General features: G+C 39.7%; 1 protein-coding gene across 1 annotated transcript in view; it reads left to right on the top strand.

The window, feature by feature from the left end:
* The window catches only part of TUBGCP5 (tubulin gamma complex associated protein 5), a 28,114-nt gene extending 5,247 nt beyond the window's left edge, over positions 1–22,867 (top strand). The window contains exons 6-23 of the mRNA XM_056862172.1: positions 104–227; positions 1,444–1,558; positions 2,382–2,471; positions 3,894–3,987; positions 6,153–6,399; positions 6,490–6,692; positions 7,260–7,375; positions 9,137–9,405; positions 10,503–10,701; positions 12,079–12,267; positions 13,737–13,919; positions 16,134–16,218; positions 16,356–16,476; positions 18,363–18,544; positions 19,634–19,759; positions 20,705–20,793; positions 22,327–22,427; positions 22,783–22,867. Of these exons, the coding sequence (XP_056718150.1) occupies positions 104–227; positions 1,444–1,558; positions 2,382–2,471; positions 3,894–3,987; positions 6,153–6,399; positions 6,490–6,692; positions 7,260–7,375; positions 9,137–9,405; positions 10,503–10,701; positions 12,079–12,267; positions 13,737–13,919; positions 16,134–16,218; positions 16,356–16,476; positions 18,363–18,544; positions 19,634–19,759; positions 20,705–20,793; positions 22,327–22,427; positions 22,783–22,829 (2,580 nt within the window). The 3' untranslated portion in view covers positions 22,830–22,867. The remainder of the gene's footprint in view (positions 1–103; positions 228–1,443; positions 1,559–2,381; positions 2,472–3,893; positions 3,988–6,152; positions 6,400–6,489; positions 6,693–7,259; positions 7,376–9,136; positions 9,406–10,502; positions 10,702–12,078; positions 12,268–13,736; positions 13,920–16,133; positions 16,219–16,355; positions 16,477–18,362; positions 18,545–19,633; positions 19,760–20,704; positions 20,794–22,326; positions 22,428–22,782) is intronic.
* The last annotated feature ends 1,120 nt before the right edge of the window (positions 22,868–23,987 follow it).

Genomic DNA, 23,987 nt, shown 5'->3' with positions numbered 1-23,987 from the left:
TGTAACAGCATGTCATGATAGAACACATCATGCTGACAGAAGTTGACAGAACATGTTATCTATTTTTGCAATAAAATTTGCTTTGTATGGTAAAATTTTCCAGGAGTGGTCTGACATAAGTGATGATGATACTGAGCCTTTGAGCAGGGAAGACTCTGGCATTCAAGTGGACAGGACACCACAAGAAGATCAAAACAAGAAGGCGGTGTCTCACATTACTTGGAAAGGTTTGTTCTTAAAAGTTTTTGTTTTGGTAGGATATTATATTGGAATGGAGTGTTAATGTCTTAGTTACTACCATGTGGTGTGTCACTGATGCTATCAACACTTAAATATGGAAATCTGTACAGCTGACACTGATGAGTTCAAGTTGGTAAAATACATGATCTTTTGTTAATTAAAGAAATGGCAACTCTGCAGTGTAATCAATGGCCTGGGGCAGTTGTGCAGTTATTAGCCTGTCCCTATTCAGATGTAACATTGGTCCCTGCAGTGTTGGTACAGGTCCCTCCAACATTGCTGGAACAATAGCAGGTAGTAAGAATGACTTCTCCCCCAAAACCATGGTGATGAGAGCATGTACTGTATGCACTTTTGCTAGCCATTGAAGATCACAGCACCAGATCACAGAAGCCTTCTGGCCTTGTGTAAGGCACAAAAGGGCACAGCTGCTGTCCATGCCCCCATTCAAACCAGGACTGCATGGCTGGGCCCTTAGGAGGAGTGCAGTCAGGTTCCCTATTACAAACCCAGTGCTGTTCTTGACTGTACGCTTTAAAGGATACCTGCCCCCAAAGCAGCTCTGACTTAGATGGCCCAGGCTAGCCTGATCTCGTCAGATCTTGGAAGCTAAGTATGGTCGGCCCTGGTTGATACTAGGATGGGAGACCATCAGGGAAGTCCAGGGTTGCTATGCGGAGGCAGGCAATGGCAAATCACCTCATTTAGCCTCTTGCCTTGAAAACCCTACGGGGTTGCCAGAAGTAGACTGTGACTTGGCAGCACTTTCCACCACTAAGGCATACAACAGATGATAGCATTGAACTAGAAGGAGGAAATCAGCAATTGCATGTTCTGCTTCTTCTCTGACACCATCTCTGTTGCAACTTTATTCCATCCTCAAGTCTAGTGGGGAGGAGGTTGGAAAAGGGGGAGGGGGGCTATCCTAGACTGCATGGTCAGACCTTCTGTAAATGGGCTGCGTCTCTTCTCTATGCAAGCCTTCTGTCCCTGATTTGAGGAAAACTCAGCGGGACTTCCTTGATTTAGCCCTGCCTCAGTGTGCCATGTAGAACATCTGCTCTGAGAGTCTGATTTTTCACATGGGGCATTTATGGGCTATTCTTATTTGTATTAACAGTTACCCTGATCTTGTGTGTCACAGAAGTCTCCATTGTGTATAAATGGAAGCCTTTCCACTTTAGTGAAATGTCTCTTCTGTAGGGGAACCTGATGCACGTACCTGGCTGGAGCAGCATGTAGTTCCTCAATACTGGACTGGCAGAGTGATTCGTTTCCCCCATAGTCTGCATTTTCATTCCAATTTAGCAGCTGTATGGTAAGAAGGAAATAAATTCTGTCTCCAAAGTGGTTCATTCTTGATTAAAATAACTACCATCCCACAGTAATATGTAGAAACCCTTTCCTGGTAGTTTCTGCATACTATGAAATACTATATTGTTATTTCTCCTGTCTTCCTGTGCATCTCTCTCCTGTGTGCATGGGTTTTTTTTTTGGTGTCAAGTATATATGCAGCAGTTATAATAAAGCAGTAATTGAACATCCATGCAAGAAATTCTGTTTCAGTTGCTCTGTAAGGAGCTAACGTGGTAGCTTTGAAAAACTACAAGACCTCATGGAGTCGGCTTTTCTAATTTGGTAAAACTTTATTCCAAACCTATACAGGTCTTAATCAGTGTGACTCTGAGATGAAGGTTGTTCTTTAAAATAAATACTGTAAGAGCTTTGAATATCTGGGAACATCTGATGCTGCAGCATTACTGAACCAGGTGTGCACCTTATCAGTCTCAAGGATTGGACATCCATGTACAAATAGTGTAATAGTTAAAAAAAAAAAAAACCCTGTAAGAACTTTTCAGGTGAGGAAGACATACAGTGCATTCCTAAGGAGAGTTACTCCAGTCTAAGCCTATTCATTTCAATGGGCTTAGACTGGAGTAACTCTCCTTAGGAATGCACTGATAGTGATTCATATATTTATGCCTTTCTGAGTGTTTTAAAAGGGTGAATGGTTCCTTTAATTACTTGTTTGATAAATCCTTAAGCCCATTGGTGCTGTAGAAAAACTGGTTGAGAGGAATAGTACTTGGTATCATTTAGTAGTAATGCCAGTTGTTACAAAATGTAATGTTTGTCTTTAGGGAGCAGCACTTATATAACAGTGATCCTTTGTATGTGCCAGAGGAGAGAATCCTTGTCACCGAAACACAGGTGATTCGTGAAACCATTTGGTAAGCAGCACATTGAAAGTAGTTGCCATTTGAAATACATTGCAAGTTGTAGAATCTTCATTGAACATGTAACTCTTCATTAAACATTTGATGTACAGGTGATACTCAAGTTCAAAAAAGAAATTAATGTTCCCATCATATTGTACTACAATCATCCTGTTTCCAGGTTTTTCTCATCCTCAATATGCTCTTTTCTGGACCTACTTTATTTTGATCTTTTCAAAAAGAATGGAGTCCAAGCATGTTAGCATGCCATCTGGAAGGAATGGGGCACGTTTTGCTACTTCGTAAAAGTCTCACCCATATCAGTGTCATTCTTGTGATGTTAGCCTGTTGCACATACCGTTTTTCCATAATTTTTTCTGCCATGCCACTGGAGGGCTTTTTAAGGTTTTTTTTTTTAAAACTCATTAATTGCTATAGCTATAATGACCTGTTGTAATAATGGTTCTATTAAAATAAGCAGCAATAGATGAAGATAGTGCAGAAGTGCTGTACTGCTGTAACAATCATATTGCCACTTATCTGTTCTAATTTTAATAGAACTGTTCTAGCACTATAGTGTGTACATGAAGAAAACAAAAGAAGGGGAGTTAAATCAACATGGCAGGCATGATGACCATAACCTCAAGAGCCAACGTGGAATTGTTGTGTAGTACATGTGAAAGTAGTAAATGTGAAACTGAGGCTGTCGTATTTTGGTCATGTCATGAGACGACAAGAATCACTGGAAAAGACAGTCATGTTAGGAAAAGTTGAGGGCAGCAGGAAAAGAGGAAGACCCAACAAGAGATGGACTGACTCAATAAAGGAAGCCACAGCCTTCAATTTGCAAGATCTGAGCAAGGCTGTCAAAGATAGGACATTTTGGAGGACTTTCATTCATAGGGTCACCATGAGTTGGAAGCGACTTGACGGCACTTAACACACACACACACACACACACACGTGAAAGTGAGAAGCTGGAAAAAAAGGCTGAGGAAAATGCACAACGAAGTCCCATGTGTGAAAGCTTCATTGCCAGTGTGGCAGCGTGAAAGCAACACGAAGAATCCTTGTGACTTGGCTTACCCAGCATAAATGGGTTAAAGAAGAAATTAGTTTCATAATACATATTACATTATTAATTGGGATAATAAGCACTTTCTCAGTGTTGTCCACAGAAATCTTACCTTGGGCACACCCAGATTCTGATATAAGGGGGAATTTTCCAATTTTCATAAACTAATTATGACCCAATTTGTCACCAGTAACTTAAGGGTAATCCAAGGGTATTTCTGTTGAAATCAGTTGGCCTTGTGCGTGCCTTATTTTGTTCTGGATTATGTTCCTCTCCCCAGTGGGTGTGGGTATGTAGTTTCTATGACAGTTTCTCTTAATAAGCAAAGTTATTCTAAATGTCTGTATTGTCCTTTTTTACAGGCTCTTTTCTGGTGTAAAAAACCTCTTTATATTTCAGTTGAATGAAGGAAAGATTACTGTGAGAAATGATATCATGGTAACCCATTTGACCCATGTAAGTAGAGTGATCTGATTCAGTAATGACTCTTGCTGCTGAAAGTACCAGGTTTTAGTAGTTAAAAAAAAAGGTTGTGTCCAAAAGTGGTACCTGATCTGTATCTTGGTTTCCTGTGACTAGTTATTAATATAAGTGGAATTTTATGTGCTTCATAAAACCTGAAAGGAAAGCATCATGCAATTTTGATTTGACAAGTGGGGGGACCCTTAAGGACATGTGGGTAGATACCTAATTTCTCCATTACCTCTCCCCCTCTTGCGTATCCTGTTTGCTTCCTTCTAGCAGCGCCTATAACCTCTCCCATCCTTTTCTGTTTTTCCACATGGCAGCCACTGCCCCCCTCAATCAGTGGCCCTGCGCAGACTGATACTTAATGGTATAGATCAGGGGTGTCAAACATAAGGCCCGAGGGCCGGATCCGGCCCCTTGAGAGCTCTTACCCAGCCTGCGAGTCAGCCAAGGCAGCCCTCCCCACACTCTCAATCTGGGCTGGCAAGGCCTGGCCCGAACAAGTGACATTTATGTTATATCTGGCCCTCGTAACGATTGAGTTTGACACCCCTGGTATAGATTATTGAACAAAGCAGGCCAGAGAATTTCTGCAACCACATATTTGTTTTTTGCTGTGTCAGCCCAGCTTACTGTTTTATCCTTGAGAAAGGTCATTTATGAATAAATGGCCTTACGCCTTATTAAATGTTAGAAAGAGCGGAATGAGTAGAACACAGTTTTGAAAGAAATGTTTCTTGGGAACGTGTCGGTCAATGCTCAGATGTCTACATCATGTCTTCAGAGGGAGACAAATTAGATGGTTTAATAGAATCATATGATGTTCACATAATTGGACATATAAAAGGTAGCCATGCCCTAAAAAACCCTGAATCTCTCAGGTCTGGGTTTTAGGAGGCTATCTTATCTTTCTGAAAATGCTCTGGTGAGAATCTTAGAAATTGTATTTTACTGTTTAAATTTAAGATAGATAGTATAAGAGATGACAAGTATACTCTTCTGTTTCTAATTTCATTGACATATGGGAGTGATTTTTGTATTTTCAATAAATATCTTAAAAGATAACATTGAATGCTCTTTGGCTTGGATACAAGTTTTTTTCTTGACATTTGGAATAAATAGAACTTCTGACCTGTCTTCAATCAGAGGGTTGATTAACTGCCAGAAATTGGTTATAAGAGAGAATAATAAACTGCATTAGAACAGACAAAGAGACTCCTAGTTTTCCACATGTTTTAAATGTAATGCTTCCCCCATGGGGGTGGGGGCGGAGATAATACTCTGCATCAACCCACCCTTTTCTGTTCCCATTCCCCATCTTCAGCTTTCCCTTTTTAGTTCTTCCCCATCCAGGTTTACCTTTCCTTCCTCCTATCTTTAATCTTTTAAATCTCTTTCTTCACATTTTCCTCTGCACTGTGACACTAACAGCACATTCCTGAAAGGAATGCCTGTGCCGATTTTAGGAGGCAACCCAGCGGCATTGCCTCCTAAACGGCTCGGGAATGCCCCTTTTCATTTTTTAAAAGATACGCCAGCTTTTTGCTGGCGTATAGGGTTGCATGGGTTTTTGGCACCGGGTAGAGGATTGGCACCTCATAGGGTTGCATGGGAGATACGCCAGCAAAAAGCTGGCGTATCTTTTAAAAAACAAAAAGGGGCATTCCCGACCCGGAAAGCCTCCAAACTCCAAACCAGCGTTGCTGTGGCTGGGGACAGGCGTGCACGCCAGCACTGGGGCCGCACACGCTGGCGTGCGCCTTCCAGGACTTTCAGCCGGATTTTCAGGCATGGGCTGTAACTGAATCTTGGAATCCTTGGCAATGGTGGGTGTGAGTTGCCTAGTAACACCCCATTAAGACCTCAGTGTAGTCTTGTGAGATCTCAGTGGCACACTTTTTTTTAAAGAAGCAGACATTGTTCCTATGATTTTTTTGCAGTTTTCGAACCCCCAGTGAATTTTTTCTATATTTCATATTTTTCTGTAAACCTGGGGCTTCCCCCATGCTTCTAAAACCATGCCACCCGTTTGCCAGTCACACAGTTGTGTGCATTTTTTGATCCACTTTCTATGGCCCAGTTCATAATTGTATACAATATGATGTTACTTTTCATTAGAAAACAGTACAGAATTATGTTTCTTTGTTTCATAGAATTCCTTAAGATCTATGCTGGAGCGGATAGCAGCGTATGGTCAAGTTGTATTTAGGCTACAGAAGTTCATTGATGAAGTGATGGGTCACAGCTCAGAAAGCATAATACCTGGAACCATTTCCACTCCTAAGAAATGTGCAGAAGCTCCATTTAGAACCTATCAAGCTTTCATGCTTGCTCTCTATAAATATTTCATTAGTTTCAAAGAAGAACTTACTGAAATTGAGAAGTGCATTATCCACAAAGGTAAAAGACTTTTCATTATAACAGAGAAGTTTGTGGAAAATCTGGTGTGAACATGCAAGATATGTTGATTAATATACCTCTGTTTTGCAGACACAACCATCACTCTTTCCATAGTCATAGATAAATTGTCACATCGACTAGCACAGCTGAAGGTACTTCATAAAATTTTTAGCACCGGTGTTGCAGAAGTACCACCTGACACTCGAAATGTTGTGAGAGCATCCCATTTGCTTAATACACTGTACAAAGCTATCCTCGACTATGACAACGTTGGAGAAGCCTCTGAACAAACAGTATGTAGAAGCTCTCACCTCATTATAATTCCTATAGGAGAAACAAGCAATTTCTGCCATCATCTGAAAAAGAAACTTATCCAGTCATGTGAACCAACAGATTTACCGTATATGTCACCTGTTCTCCAGATATTATGAAAATACAAGTCTTTGTATACTTTTGCACTTTTCTTTTATTAAACCTTATTAATCATATTCCTGTGGTGTTATTTGGGTTTTGGGGCTTCGGTTTAAATCTTGGCCTATTTTGGCTACAGCTACCAAAGTAATTGTTTGTGGAACTCAACTTGAGAGTGTCCTATCTTTTAGGGCTGACTTCTTGATTAACAACTTGTAGGGCTGGAGACTTGGTCCCTCAGTATCTCACTGAGGGTTACCTTAGAGGAGCTGGTGGTGGCTTGTTATCCTGGGTGGGGAGGATTCACTCCCTAGTCTTGTGTGTTTTGCTCTTGACGTTCATCCCAAAGCCTTCTTGTGAGGCAAGGGGGATAGATCTGTGTTCATTTCTGGAAGATATTTGTCATATTTATAACACCAAATAATACTATTTTAAAAACTTTGTTGCAGGTATCCCTTTTATTTTCTCTCTGGGTTGAAACAGTAAGGCCATATTTGCAGACGGTAGATGAGTGGATTGTCCATGGTAACTTGTTTGATCCTGCTAAAGAGTTTATAATTCAAAGGTAGGGTTAATTAACACTTCTGTGAAATGCAATGCTTTTCATTACGACAGCAAACCCTGATTAGATGACCATAGCTGTGATTTCTCAAGCAACCCAGCATCTGTAAGGGACTTCCTGTTTGCAAACTACACACATCCTGTGCAGCCATGGAGCTTTGTTCCTATATTCAGCTGTGGAAGTGCCATGTAAACACTGTGGACTGCTGTCTGTGAGAGTCAAAATAAGCAACTGTCTTTTGCTCTCTCTTTAGCTTCACCAAAGGGAAATGTCAAAAGTATGATCTAATATCTAGTTCTACAAAATCAAATTGATTTGACAGTTGCCATTCATAAAATAGCTAGTAAAGTACATCTTGGAGAAAAACTCTTCAATGACTAATTTTCTTTAAGTATGTGTTAGGATGTTTCACTGGCCACCAAGATCAAGTTAATTCATGCCATCGTATTCCCTATAACTGTATATGGGTGTGAAAGCTGGACAATGAAGAAAGCTGATAGGAAGAAAGTAGATTCCTTTGAAATGTGGTGTTGGAGGAGCGTGTTACGGATACCGTGGACTGCCAAAAAAACAAATCAGTGGGTTATAGATCAAATCAAGCCTGAACTGACCCTAGAAGCTAAAATGACTAAACTGAGGCTATCATATTGTCACATTATGAGAAGACAAGAGTCACTGAAAAAGACAATCATGCTAGGAAAAATTGAAGGCAGCAGAAAAAGAGGAAGACCCAACAAGAGACGGATGGCCTCAATAAAGGAAGCCGCAGCCCTCAATTTGCAAGATCTGAGCAAGGCTGCCAAAGATAGGACGTTTTGGAGGATTCATAGGGTCGCCATGAGTCAGAAGCGACTTGACGGCACTTAACACACACATGTGTTAGAACTGGATTGTGGGAATCAAAACAATTTACAGACAAAATGATCACCCTGTAGGTGAACATTGTAAGCATAGTAAAAAATCTGATTATTAACTGAAGAAAGTAGATTGTGTTTGACAGTTGTTAGATTTGTGGAACTAGACAAATAATCACCCTTTTCTAGACATGTTTCTGAATATAGGGATCACTTCAGTGATCTTCTTCATGATTCTTGTCGTCTCATGGCCATTTTGTGTTGTGTAATATTATTTTACTCTTGTTAACTGTATTGAAAAGCTCTGCATAGTGATGTTCAGACATTTGACAGCCTCCTGGATTTCGGCTGTTGATCTGTAAAGCCAGGGTGAAGATATATATGCTTTTAACCCTGTTAATATGGTCATTCTGAGCTATGATTAACTTTTGTGTGTACTGTCAATTAAAACAAAACTAGAATGGTTTTCTCCCCCAGCTGACATCTAGTTAAGATAATCTTTGGTAATTTTCATTCGACACACTACTTGAGAGCCAGCGTGGTGTAGTGGTTAAGATCAGTGGTTTGGAGTGATGGACTCTAATCTGGAGAACCGTGTTTGATCCCCACTCCTCCACATGAGCTGCAGAGCCTAATCTGGTGAATTGGATTTGTTTCCCCACTTCTCCACATGAAGCCAGCTGAGTGACCTTGGGCTAGTCACAGCTGTTAGAGCTCTCTCAGCCCCACCTACCTCACAAGGTGTCTGTTGTGGGGAGGGAGAGGGAAGTGATTGTAAGCCGGTTTGATTCTCCTTTAAGTGGTGGGGAAAGTCAGCATATAAAAACCAACTACTCCTTCTCCTCCTCAATAGGGAAGCACTTTTTTTTTTTAAAAGAGAAAGCTAGTGACTTCATATTTGTCTTTGCAGAAACAAAAATGTTCCAGTTAACCATAGGGACTTTTGGTATGCCACTTACACCTTGTATAGTGTATCTGAAAAGACTGAGAATGAAGAGAAGATGAGCGATAATGCTAGTGCCAGTTCTGGCAGCGATCAAGCACCTTCAAGCAGGCAACACACCATGGTCTCGTTTCTAAAACCAGTATTAAAACAGATCATCATGGCTGGAAAGTCCATGCAGTTGTTAAAGAACTTACAGTGCACAGATGGCTCTTCACAACAGGCATCATCAAGAGGTAAAAAATAGTTAGGCTGCGTGAATAAGACCATTATTAGCCCTGGTCTTTGGTGATATGCAGTTGTCATTGCTATCCTAGCACTGCGTAGATGTACATTTTCACATGCGACTGAAAAGGGTACGTTTTGTTGCAGATTCCTAAATAGATGTTTACATTCAAATACAATTACCTATATGTCTCACAGCTAGCATTAATTTTTGCCTTCTAGGCTGTAAGCCACTTGTAAAGCTTAAATTTTCAGCGATTATCATATCTGAATTTAAGTATTTTATAGTTTTAAAGATTTACAGTCAGCCCCGAAAACCAGCTTCAGTTCTTGAAATGTCTAGTATACTTTTTTTTTTCTTTTTTGACTTAAAGGCTGAGTCAACCAAGTAAGTGGGAGCTCCATGGGTGGGTGGTGTGTTTGTGTGTTTCTGTGTTCACATGATTTTCACATAGTTCATCTTGTAATGTGGTCCCAGTGAACACTGGGCAATCTACATTTCTTTGTCTCTGTGAATATTAGCCAGTCAAGAACTAAACACATAATATACTTAATTAGTATTGTGAGGGATTCTGTGGTGACTACAAAAAACAGTATGAAATGAAAATGTGGTTGTGTGAATTGGTACTCTATCCCACTTCGAATCTTTGGACATAATGCTGGTAATCAGTTTTTAAGAGGTCTGGATTAACCATGTAAGATGTAAGAGCTATAAGGGCAGAAGCATCTTGTGTTCTGCTCTCTGTGTTGCAGTGTTCTTTAAATGGTTTGGAGGGTTCTGTCTTCACTGGCTCTTGAGCATTAAACACCAAATTGGTTCTGCAATGAATAAAATATTCTGACCATTAGGAGAAAAATGTGTCAAATCACAATATTATTTAGTTTTTTGGGTAAGACATCACAAGTAGTATTAGAGGACATATGTCACCTGGATGTTCAAGATTCACATATTTGGTAGGCATATAAAAATGTCTGAGAATCACAAACTCAGTTTCTTGTTAGTTCAACTATATTCTGTTGTTGTGCGTTATTAACAATATTGGGGCTTAAATTTTTGTTCTGGTTTAAGCCACTAATAAGTTAAATAATTTTTCACTAACCGATTCAGATGCAGAAAGGAAGAGCTTGTACACATTATTTCTGGAATCTGTTCAGTCACGGCTGCGACATGGGGAAGAACCTGTTCAGGAAGTTATTACAGAGCAGCAGGCAACCAAACAGAGTCTAATAAAGATGCAGTCTATTGCAGAAAGGCATTTGGAGCTGGATGATGTTCATGACCCCTTGCTGGCTATCAATTTTGCAAGGTAATTGAAGAGTTGCAAAATAATGGATTTTTACGACTGTATCAAAGACCAGGCTTTGATATTTCCTCCAGACAAATACTGAGGAGTTCCTGTTTCTCAGATGGCAAAAATAATTTAGAGTAAGATATTGTTAAGTGACACATACACAGTGTGGCCTCTCGGACGGTTCCATGGGGCCTGGGCAATGTCAGGGTGCTCCTGACAGCCCAGCCGGAAGAAAACACGGCTTAGCCAGAAGGAACATGGTGATGGCAATGGAAGTGTGGGGATTGCTCTGATCAGCTGCATGGAAAGGGGGGCTGCAAGGCAGAGGAAGATGTACCAGGGTCACAGACTGAGTGCGACGGTGCCCATCTGGAAGAGCAACTAGCCCGTCTGAGTCGATGAGGCACAGACAGCGAGGTAGCTGAGGATTGTCACTGGGACCTGTGCAGGTGGTTGAGACTCAGCACAGCCTGAAAAGATAGCCAAGCCCTCCTGCTAGAAGAAGGAGTCAAGAAGCTCGGAAGGAGCGAGGGGGAAGGAGAAGGGATTAAGGTCTGTGGGCAGACAGCTATAGGAGAAATGCCAGGCCCTAGAACACCTGAAGAGGCGTGCCTGCCAGGGCAACAAGAGCCAGGGACGCTAGTTGCCAAGGTAGCCCCAGAGAGTCAAGAAACAACCTGATTGGAAGGCATGGAGATTTGAGGGAATACACTGAAAGGTCTGCACAGAGACACCCGGTGACAGCACTGATTTTGGCACTTTGTACCAGGGAACCTGACTGAGATCATACCAGCGCTGCAGTTCCACCCATACTGGAATTTGGGGTGTCATGATTTTGAGGGGTAGTGGCGGTGGTGGTTCTGAAGTGTTCTACAAAATACTGTGGGATATCATTATACTCATGTCTAGATTTCTCTAGCCGTTGAAGTGGCTAGTAGGACAGTATGTTGGCTGAAGTCTCCATTGAAACTTCTAGGCGTTGGTGCATGCTGCTGATGTTGCAAGCCTCAAGGTTCTAGCTAGCTGGACAGGTATACAGAGCCAATAGGTGCTTAGGATGCTCCTGAAACTGGTATCTTCTCCCCTCCCGCCCCGAATGTTTAGTTGACCTCACCTAGAGAGTTAGAAATTTGGTAGAAATCTAGCTCTCATCTTCACGTCATCAGCTTTTATCCATGCAACTTCTTCTGCTCATTTGGCCCATCCTCAAATATCAAAGTATTTGGACACCTTTAGAACTTTGGGGAAGCTGATTTAAGAACTGATGTCACCGGCTTTGACAGAAGCCCTCTGGAGTATGCTGTAATTAACCGTGAAAAAGTTTTGCATATTTGGTAACTGTGTCTGCCGTGTTAAAAGACATTTCAAATCAATATTTTTGTTGTTGTGCAGATTGTATTTGGAACAAAGTGACTTTCATGAGAAGTTTGCTGGAGATGATGTTTGTGTGGATAGATCCTCTGAATCAGTTACGTGCCAAACATTTGAACTGACATTGAGGTCTTGCCTTTATCCTCACATAGACAAACAATATTTGGAATGCTGTGGAAATTTAATGCAGACTTTGAAGAAAGATTACAGGTAAGAATTTACACATATTGCCACTTACAGCATCTGGTCTGTTTTTGCAGAACACTTACAGCCCATTCCTGGGGTGGGGGTGGATCTATGGTGGCTGGGAGCAGCGCAGCCATGCCTTCTCCTCAGAGGCTTCCTGGCCGCAGCGGAAAATAAAGCCTTGTTTAAATGTTAAAAATGAAAAAGGAGAAATGCTCCATAGTAAACAGCGGGGCTGCGCCATCAAAAAAGGTGGCGCAGCCTCGCCGCCACTCAAGGGGGTGTTCCCAGGACAAAAGGGGCTAGGAAGCTGACTAACATCAGCTCCGCCCCTTGAAATACCCTGGGAACACCCCCCGACACCGGCGTGGGAAGTGCCTGCTGGCATGGTTGCACTGATGACAGGGGCCGGCGGAGCTCCACGGTTCTTGGATCCTGGCATGTTTGCTTCAGAATTGTATATATTATTCTGTGCATTCTGAAAGGAATAAAACATAGTACTAACTCAACATATTATCTGTGCATGTTGTATAGAATTAAATCCCCCAAGCTTCTTCTCTACAAATGACTGGCAGAGAACAATTGAGGACTTTCAATTTAACAGTAAAGGTCAACGTTTTCTGTTTGTAATGTAATATCCTCCATAAAAATCAAGAGAAAGCCCTGAAATGTCATACTTTAAACTTCAGGGCTATGTTTATTATTATTGAACACATTCTAGCGTATTAATTGTGACCAAAATTCACATTTAAATAAGCAGCATATCCTTGGAAATACCTTGTATATGTCTACAGTATATCTAATGCTGCAGGCTGTCTTACATAAAATTTATAATGTTATACCTTTTGAACGAGTCAAACGTTACCTTAAAGATGTGACTCATTTCAAAATCAAATCATAGGAGTTCTTTTAAGTGTACCCCCAAGTGTCCCAATTTGCCTGTTGGAAAACCTGAAAAACGATCCCTGGAAAAAGTGGCGTGTTCGTGAATTTTTCTGGGTCTCCCCCATAGCCCTTCATATCTCTAGCTTATAAGGCTTATTGGCTAAAGATGAAAGTTGGATATGCATTGGAAAGAAAATGGGACTTGTTGGGATGAGTAGGTAGATGGGACAGGAGTCTGAGGGGAAAAAGAAGACAGGGAAGCTAGGGGAGGCGAGGAAAGAAGGGGCTAATAGAAAACATCACCGGACCCAAGGAAAGGAAGAAGTGTGGGCTCCAGAAAAAGTGGATGGGGATGAAGAATGGTGGGCAGGCACTAATAGTAAATTGCAGTTTTACAACAGGTGCAACTACTATATTCTGAAGCAAGGTCTCCTGAATCATGCACCTTACTGGTACTGTATGAATGAACTTTCACTAAGGGAGCTCATTTTCATGAACTGCATGCATTTGACAGGGTTCTTTTATAAATATTGAAGTATTAATTGGAACACTGAATTACAAAGTATGATGAAATAAAATCTGAAGAAGTGATTGTGTTTCTTGCTCAGGCTGGTAGAATACTTGCAGGCAATGAGAAACTTTTTCTTGCTTGAGGCTGGTGATACCATGTATGACTTCTACACGTCTATTTTTGATAAAATACGAGAGAAGGATACATGGCAGAGTGAGACATTCCTTAATGTTCAGCTCCAAGAAGCTGTTGGACAGCGTTACCCAGAAGATAGCTTAAGGTAATAAGCATGGGTTTTTTTTTTAATTATTTCTTTTTATACAAGTTTCAAATATATATTTCTTATTCAACATATATTGTTTGTATATCATACTTTTCTCATTCCCTTTCCACCCCTCCCATCCCTCTCCCTAGCCCCGCTCCTTCTCCTTGTAATTTTTAGTGTCTTAACCCCAGCCACGGGCACAAAGTCTGGATCTTCCACCGAATGTCTTTTCTTCCTTCCGTTGATATCCATTCTAAATAGGTCTTCCATCTACTCCTGATTTCCCTGTTCTTACCTTCCCATGAAGTCTTCTGACGCATCATCTCGACGATATCCGACTGTATAAATTCAAACAGATAGTTGTGCCAGATTTCTATAGTCCATTTACTTTTATCCTTCCAACACAGAGCTATTACTGCTTTGCTTGCTAATAACATAGCCTTGAATGTGGCTTGATCCCTCTTGTTTACCGCCAAGTTCCCTGTTGTACTCATTAACATTAGCTTAAAATCTATGGTTAAGGGTACTTTACATATTCTCCTTATAATTTTTAGCATTTGTATCCAAAGTCCCTAACCTCTGGGCATTCCCACCACATGTGGGAGAACCATCCTTTAGATTGTCTACAATGCTAGCACATAGGGCTTAGTCCCGGAATCATATTCGCTAATTGCGCGGGTGTTTTATACCATTTTGTAAAAAATTTATGTTCCAACTCATTAAATTTAATCACTTTAATTTCCTCTAATCCTTTCATAATTTTACCTGCTGTGTTTAATAAGCATGTTTATATAATTGCAGTATAAATTGAAGTGGGAAAAAGGAAAAGCCCCTTTACTGTTTAACAGGGAGCTGATGAAGAACACATGATTCTTTGCTGGAAGGCTTTTTGGAGAAAAAAATAAAAATATTAATTAAAAATCCTTCTAAGTATAGAACATGAATCCCCTTTTCTCCATCTTTTGTATTTTCTGCTGAAATCAACTTGGTTTGGTCTGGTTTGGGTTTAATCTCTTCGCTTGGGGAAATGAGAGGAGGGAAAGAGGAAGCAAGAATCCAGGACTGTGTTCTGTTAAGCCCTGAAACTGGAGAGGTGAAAGAACTAACATGAACACATCTGACATAAATGCTAGAGAGCTGTTCTGTCTCTGGCTGACTTGAGGAAGTGTATCTTTTTGTGAGTGCAAGGCTTTGGGGAAGGGCTTTGCCTTTTCTGTTTCAGTAAGAACCCACTGCTGCAAAAGAAGCAGAATCTAGAATGGTGGGAGATTGATGCACTGATTGACAGTGTAATGTTTGCAAACATAGGAACATGCTGAATTGGACCCTGTTAGGTTTTTTGTGGGCACAATAGAAAGGAGAGGTAGTCTCTCTCTACCCCCCCCTTCAGATGTCTTCTTTTTGTCCATACGGGTCTTGTGATCCCTGGCATAGTCTTTTAGAGTGTCAAAAGGAACTTTTCCTCCCTCCTATGCCAGTGGAAAAGTTGGTAGGATTGAACACGCTAGATGTAAATATGAGGGACATTGACTCAAAAGGGGGCATGGAGCTGTGTGTACCCCTGAGCCTACAGACCGCTACTCTAAGCGAAATGAGGGGGGTTACCGCACTCGTATTCCCAGCAATGTATTAAGAGTTTGAAAACGTTATAAAAAATACTGTTCGCACTTTCTATGTATTCCCACCGATGTAGAGTTTTAAAACATTATAAAAAAATACTGTTCGCACTTTGTTTGGCCCCTTTAGCTGTGAAGACGTCTTACAACCATTTATAAGCCGTGGTATCCAAAAACCCTTTTAAAGCGATGTTTTTTATAACATTTTCAAACTCTTAATACATCGCTGGGAATACAAAGTGCGGTAACCCCCGAGATCCAGCAATCGATCACTTAATCTATGTAGTATACTTAATAATGAGTAGCTATATAACACAACTAGGGATAAGTGATTTGATTTTTAGGGGGGAAGATTCAACCTTCACAGTCCTCAAAGACCAAGTCCCAGTTGTTTTTCTCATAAAAGTATGTAACGTGACTGATACATGGTGAGAGTAGTTAGGTATGTATCATTTGGTCAGAACATAGCTTTCCCTCTAATCTCCTATTATAAACATTGGAACAGAATTAATTGCAACAGGGTTGATTTTTTTGCCTGATACATTTGATGCAAAATGGTAGCTATCTTGTTCTTGACTGTAGATTGGCAACTAATATCTGTTTCTCTACTTAGGCTGTCTATATTATGTGAAAATATTGATATTGCCAAGAAGAAACTTCCTGTTCATACTTTGGATGGTTTAATACTGAGTTATAAGGTAATAGGAAATTGGGGGAAAAAACTGAAGTAAAAAAAATTAGTCACAACAACACTGAATATAAAGTACAGTAATATGCAACACATTCAGGGGAAAAACTGAAATGAATTCATCAAGGTCATTTTTGTCTTCCTTAGGTCCCTTGGCCTGTGGATATCGTTATAAGTGTAGAGTGTCAAAAAATTTATAATCAAGTGTTTCTCTTGTTGCTACAAATCAAATGGGCCAAATATAGTTTGGACGTGTTAAGATTTCATGGTAAGGAAATTCATAGACTCTTAATTGTGTAACTAGAAACATCTAAAAAAACTGGGGAGCTGTAGCCAGACTGCTTTAAGGTGCTACGGGAATCTAATGCTTTCTTTACCTGCCCATGCTGCTTCCTTAAGAGGTAGGAAAAGGAAAGCAGGAGTGGAAGCTGAGTATGTGAAGGGAGGAGATACTTACTTGAATGATATTGTTCACATGGCCAATTCGGCCCTGAACAGTGTCACACTGATATCAAAATAAGAAAAAGTATCTATCTAACTAGCCCATAAATAAATATTTTTAATCTTAATTGCCTGGGAAAGAAATTTGGCAACTGCCAATGTAATATTAAAATCCAGCCCTGCTAAAATAACCCTCAAATTATCCATTTTGGAGACAGATTCCCAGATAAAAGGCTTTAGCCATCTGTCTCTAGCCTCGCTGAGCAAGTCACAGCTAAACAAAGCGTGCTGAAGAGTATCTATTTGGCCGGAACCACATTGACATACTGTCTCACAATACGGTACCCTATTTAAACGACCTATTAATTCCCCTGATGGAGTGGCATTCAGTCATGGAGGAGACACAGGAAGAAGTAAGTGTTTGTGGCAAGTTATACGCTGAGGAAAGTTGGTGGGAATGACTGAGCATATAGATGGGCTGCTGCTATTCAGATCCTAATGAAGTAGCTATAACTATTTGTTTGCTATAAGCATAGCTGTGGGTACTTCGCTAAATATAATTCAAAACCTTGCTAAGAAATTGAATTTTGCTGCTTGAATTAGTGATTTGGGTTATGCATATTTGCATGTTGTGTGATGTGTACAGTTTATCAGTGGTGTAGTGGTTAGAGTGTCAGACTAGGACCTGGGAGATGCAGGTTCAAATCCTCACTCTGCCATGGAAGCTTGCTGGGTGACCTTGGGTCAGTCGCATGCTTACAGCTTATCCTACCTCATAGGGTTGTTGTGAGGATAAAACAAAGGAGAGGAGAATGATGTAAACTGCTTTGTGTCTCCATTGGGGAGAAAGCTGGGGTATAAATGAAGTAAATAAATGTATAGCGGTAGGCTGAGCACTGACATCCTGCCCCCTCAATCTAATGTTTGTAGCCATAAGAGTTTAGAGGAACTGAAATGTTCTGGATGCTCAGTTATGCTCTCTATTCCACAATTTACTATTGATATACCCCTGGTTGCAAATTTATCTTACAGATTTAAGTTTAAAATCTTATGACCCTACTATCTTAGTTCTTTCAGTCTTGGGTTTTAATACACTTTTGTTTATTATGCTTTTTAGTTGTACTAAATAGTGGATCTTCCAGCACATATTACTGTCTTGATCTCTGACTTCCTATTACGTACTTCAAGGCATCCCTGCCCTCTGCTGTTTGAACAGATCCTTGAGATCAGCAGTTGCTGTTTAATACAGTATTTGACACTGGAAAACTGTTAACTTTCCAGTTAAAATAACAGCAGTGGTAGGATGCAAAAACAAAGCCAACGTAATACATTTTATTAGGACCAACCAGAACAAAACAGAACAGTGAGACAGCTTTTGTTTGGAATTGAGGCGTCTTGTCTGCATGTTGTGTAGAATGCCAGGCAGATTTGAATCAAGTGTTGCTGGGTGGAGCTGGTATTAGGGTGTTCCTTTGGCCATCTAGGAAGGAGAATGATAGCCTTCAGCTTAAAAAATAAAAACCAGTAGTTGATCTAATGTCCTTCTGACACTGAATGGAGTCCATGTGTTCCTTTAAACGGCTGAATATAGAAGAAAAAGTAGCAATAGCTAATATTAAGAGTATCGGGGATTAATTTTAGAAGATGCTATGAGTCAATAGAAGTGGTCTTTTTCCTAATGTTATATTTCCATTGTCTTGAACCTCTTTGAAGAGCTAGTCAGTGCAGCAGAAAATCCCCAGAGTAAAGGAGTAGTGACGGAATTTGAACATGACCCACTTCCTCAATTTGGGTCCCCGGCAGAGCCTGTAAAACAACAAACTCATCGCATGTTCCTTCTAAGGATGAAACTCATGCATTTTGTTAACAGCCTGCACAACTATATAATGACTAGGGTATGTATTGCTATACTAACTTAAATAAGTTAAGAATTTAATGTCTAGTGCAGGGCTCCCTAACATGGTTCTCATGGGCACTGACACCTTTCCTGGCACCTGCCAAGTGTTTTTAGAAAGTGGGTGGGGCCAGATGGGGCTTTTGGCCAGCAAGGCTTTTGATTGGCCACTGCAGATTTGATCGGCTGTGCAGATTTTTAAAAATGTTGCTTTGGTAGCAGCTGCCACTGTATGACTGAAAGTAAGCTGCAGCAGCCGTTTTGTGGCTGGCTCCGCCTCCTGTGATAGCCATTTTGTGGCAGCCATCTTGTGCTGTGCCCACCACACTGTCTCAGAATTCCAAATGTGCCCACAGATTCAAAAAGGTTGGGATCCTCTGTTCTAATTTGTATTTGTTAATCATTCCAAATGGCCTCTGACATACATGCAGATAAATTTGACATTTACTTTGTACAGGGAAAGTGCATCCTCTTTATTTAGGGGTCTAATATCTGGACTTACGGTTTCACTTTAATGGCTATTCAAATTTTGAATTTTGCTAAGCTAGTGTTTCTTAGAGAGAGGAGGTACTCAAGGGAAGTTGAGTCCAAGCATGAGTGGGGCCTGGCTTCCTTCTCCTGATTTGCTGGTAGAGGTGGTAATGGATAAATAACTACTATTTGTATTCTGTATGCATTAAGCCTTTTTAATGCCAACTTTCACTTTTTGTAGCGGAAATGGTGAGACAAGACTTGTAGCTTGCCTTGAAAGCACATGCTGCTAAGAAATTAGAGATGGAAGTCCAGTTTTTTATCCTTGGCTACAATATCTTAAATGACAGTATTGTAGACACCCATCCCTACATTTAGGAGATGTGATCCTTGATAATAGAATTGTCACTTGAAAAAGTAGCTCATTAAGTTTTAGAAAATGTAAACATGTTTTAACAGATCTGTCGACTGATAGATTATGAAAGCAGATCCTGGCTATCAGATTAGTCACGGCTGTGGAGAAAAACTGGAACTGTAGAAGCTCTGTATAACTTTTGTGAATAGTAAGAGGCATTTAACTACTAAATTTGACCATTTTGTATGTTTTCATTTTTAAAAGATTCTTCATAGTACAGGTTTGGAGTTTCAACATCAGGTAGAAGAAGCAAAAGATCTAGATCAGCTGATTAAAATTCATTATAGATACCTGTCTACAATTCATGATCGTTGCCTGCTGAGAGAAAAGGTACATAAAGTTGTTATAGGTCATTAAATAAAACTTGTGATTTTTACTTGATATATAAATGCTACATTTATTGCAGCTCTTTCAGAACCTCTAGTTGATTGATTTTAACACTGGTGTTAGCTTGAAGCTTAATGAAATGTGCCATATTTCCGTGTACAGATTTTAAGCCTTCTTGCCCTATATGTGCTAAAGATTTTATGACTGAAAATGGTAAAGTAAAACTCAAAAGGCCTACAGTGCCAAATTTTCTATCCAGCAAATGCTGATGGCCACCCTTTATGAAGAGTTGACCTAAATATCAATTCTACATTAACGAGACAATGGAAAAATTAATAATTGTTTATTTTTTTCATTCATTTATTTATTTGATTTATATCCCACCCTTCCCTGGCAATGTCGAGCTTGGGGTGGCCCACAACATATTACACAATTTAAAAACATACAATTCTAGTTAAAATTCTTCAACATCTTAAAAATTCTCATAGGCAAGTTCTTTATCTCCATAAATAATTGTAGCATGAATAGAATAATACAGCAATAATGGCTGCAATCCAAGACATCTGTGTTCATTGACATTCATTGACTTAAGTATGCTTTCTTATAAGCTATTCAGTATGCCATGCAGTTAGAGCCGTTCATGAAGTAGGCCCTCTCTGTGACACTGGCTTCCTATTCCAGAATGTGTAGAATATGTTACTGTAGTTACCCTAACTTGGTAAAGGCTCCTGGGCCTTACGTTTAATACCCTTGAATTGGAAATATTTAATACCCTTGAATTGGAAATAGCTGAATATTTAGGATAAATAGTTTTTTCTGCATGAGTAAAGCATTGCAATCAGCTAGAGTAGCTGGAAAATGTAGTCAGTACTAGGGAATTGTATCATTTTTGAATCTCTAAATGCAACTGGATCACAGCTGCTTCTTTTTTTCGTTTTTCATGTTCAGGTTAGCTTTGTGAAAGAAGCTATAATGAAAGTACTAAACTTAGTACTGATGTTTGCAGATCGTTGGCAAGCTGGCTTGGGAGCTTGGAAGTAAGCGCGTGCATAGTCATCCATGTTGCAGTAATTTTACAGGATCTGTCTTTTAGCTGGTTTTTATTCTGTATATGAAGTATTATGACTTGAATGCAGTGGAAAGGTTAGACTAATCACCTGAACAAGAATGAATTTCACTTGAAGCAGGATCTTATCAGTTCTCAGCATATGTTGGCTGCATAATCGGCATGTCTGTTAAAGATAAGGTTGGAAATAGTGCATTCATACAGTAAGTGAGACACAGTAGATGGTCACCAGTAAAAGGAATTACATTTTTGTGGCCATTTCTCTCTAGTGTAAATAGTTATTTACTATTTACACTATTCTTTTTTATTATTTCTGTCATCAAATTGGGGGTATTTAAAACTTCTCTGGAAGAATTTCTGCCTTTTGAGAATAACAAATGTATTGGGCAATGATTTAATCTGGTTGTGTAGAAAAGTACAAGTATCTTGGGAATGGCTATAACAGTGTTGTGTTGTGATTGACACAAGATATAGGATTCACCAGCTTTGATGTTTGGATAGCCTTATATATACATTCAGATGCTTCCTTTATAACAAAGTGTAGTCTAGGCAGCAGATAGTGAGGATGCTGTGGTCAGGGCTGCAATATTGTGCATTCTTCATCCATGGGACTTGCATGGCAGACTGCCTATTGAATGGACTGTGGGGCTAAGGATCACGCCCCACCATGCTTATGTCATGCATGTGCCTGGTGATCTTCAAAAAAGCAGTGAAGATCATACACGTTGAAAAGCATTCATTATTTACATGTTATGCCTGACTTGTGAAGGAGAGATGGCTGGAACAAGGCTGAGTGTATGTAATTGCATTGTTTCACTAGGTGTTTGGTACTATCATGCCATTAAAGATGACTGAAACTAGGTGTTTGGTACAGTGTGTGCGTGAAAGAGTGATTGATGACTGACGTTGGTTTCAGAGTAGATTCAACGACTAAGAATAAAAGCTTCAATGTGTTAAGTATGTACTTATTCACAACTAAAATGTGTCCTTATTACTTTTAATACCAATACCATTAATGTTCTCCATTAGAAAGAAGTGCAGATTCTTGGCTTGATTTCTAAACCATGACTGGAGCAGAGTTCACAGAAGGGATCGTTGCATCTTCCTTGTCATGCTGGAGTCTCTTGAGCCCCTCAGAAAGCCATTATTGAGAAAGTTGGTTGATTCCCTTGAATGGTGTGGGATGCAGCATGGGGGACTGCTGCTGGAAAGGGGAAATGGGCAGAAATCACCTTTGCCTTGTATGAGCTGTTACTGAATGGAGCAAGAACTCGCACAAGGTGGCCGAGGGGGGTAATTTTCCTATTCTAGCTGCAATCTCTGCATCATATCTCGCATCATTCCCAAGAATCCCCTAGACATCTGGAACAACTTTTCTGAGAACTCCAGTAGGAATTCCTTTGTGTACTATGCTCTACTCATAGTTCCTTACGATTTAAGTCATTTTCTTAGTACAGTTTGATTTTTGCCATTTTTCTACTTAAATTATCCTCCACTGTTTTAGGATGGAATCTATAACGAAGATGGAATCAGATTTTAAAAACTGCCATATGTTCCTTGTCACAGTGCTGAACAAAGCAGTCTGTAGAGGCTCGTTCCCACATTGTGAGTATTGAGAAAAGAAAGCTCAAATGAGATTTTCTGCTATTATCGGTCATTTATTTCATAATACATTGTCAAGCTTTCTTCATGCTCCCAGTTCAATATAATCTAAGCATAAAAGTAGCTTACAATTCATATATTTTGAGTTTTAACCGCATATAATCATATATACGTAGAATATTGGTGCATATTAAGCATACTATTAGAAATATTTCTAACTTGAAACTAATTGAAAAGACATAAAACTACTTGCCGATTTGTGCTGAATTTTGGTTCACAAGCTATCCCGATGTCTTCTATAAACAATGAAAAATAAAATGCTAAACTTAAATAATTTACTTTGTGGTTTTTTTCTCAGTGGAGTCTTTAGCCTTATCACTCATGGCCGGAATGGAACAAAGTTAGCAAAATACAGACTGGAACTTCTTCCTCACACTGTGGTCATTCATTGATGATCACTCAAAGTATTTTTTGATCTGGCTAATCACAGTACTGCAATCTGTACATTAGAATTTACATACTTGTACATAAATGAACAGATTATGTGTGTTTCTGCTTGAAATGGTAAAAGGTTTTCATGTAAAGGGTAAAATGTTTTTCATGTAAATAAAATACAGTAATGGTGCAACTATTTTATGATTTATTTCTGCATTACTATATGTTAAATATGTTATTTTCTGCTGTCCTACGTGAGCAACCAAACTATTACTTTAAAAGGGTTCCCAGAAGATGATGGTGTGCATAGGCTACAGGCTATCCCTCAATGCAATTACAATAATACAATTACAATAATCCGGTAACACTGGATTGCATTCATTTTCTTTTCTCCAAGATGTAATTGTATTTCAGCTGTTCTAGATGTAATTGTATGTCAGTTGTTCTGAAATTTCCACAGCTCCAGCAGCTATATCAAAAGGTACTGTTCTACTGAACATTGTTTTCCAAGAAAAGGAATCGGTATTGGCACAGGAGTCATACTTGTTTATGCCATGGTTATCGTCTTGTATAATGTAAAAACCTAACAACTCTGACAAATTCCAAAATGTCAATATTTAAATATTGTAAACCATGAAGAGTATAAGTGTGTAGTGTAATGGATTGTCCCTGTATTATTCATTTGCATCATTTGTACAGTAAAAAATCAAAATACAACAATAAATACAGCAAACAAGGATATTATTACTTTTCCTATACTCCAAACGTATTTGTACTTTAATTACTTATTTTTTGGGGGAGTCTGGCATAAGAGACTTACAGTTCAGTCCTTTGAGAGTTATTTCATTTAAATCAATGGACTTGGACTGCAGTAACTCTGGATAGGATTGCAGTGATCATGGCCAGAAACAATTGTGTGGGAAATTGTACAACTTAGTTTATGCCGGTCAGCAGATACATGGCCTGAAAACTGTTTTGTGTGTGTGTGTTTCTTTGATAAGATATCAATCAGCGTTTCCATTCCTGGGAGAACTTTTGCTTCCTGGGGTAAGGAAGAAAAGGAAGGCAGGTTTTGGTGGTTATAACAGCCCTGCCTTTTGTAATGTGTTACACTATGGAAGTGATTAA

This window comes from Euleptes europaea, chromosome 16, assembly GCF_029931775.1.
Source record: "Euleptes europaea isolate rEulEur1 chromosome 16, rEulEur1.hap1, whole genome shotgun sequence".
Classification (NCBI taxonomy): Eukaryota; Metazoa; Chordata; class Lepidosauria; order Squamata; family Sphaerodactylidae; genus Euleptes; species Euleptes europaea.
This window is presented reverse-complemented; position numbering and strand designations above follow the sequence as displayed.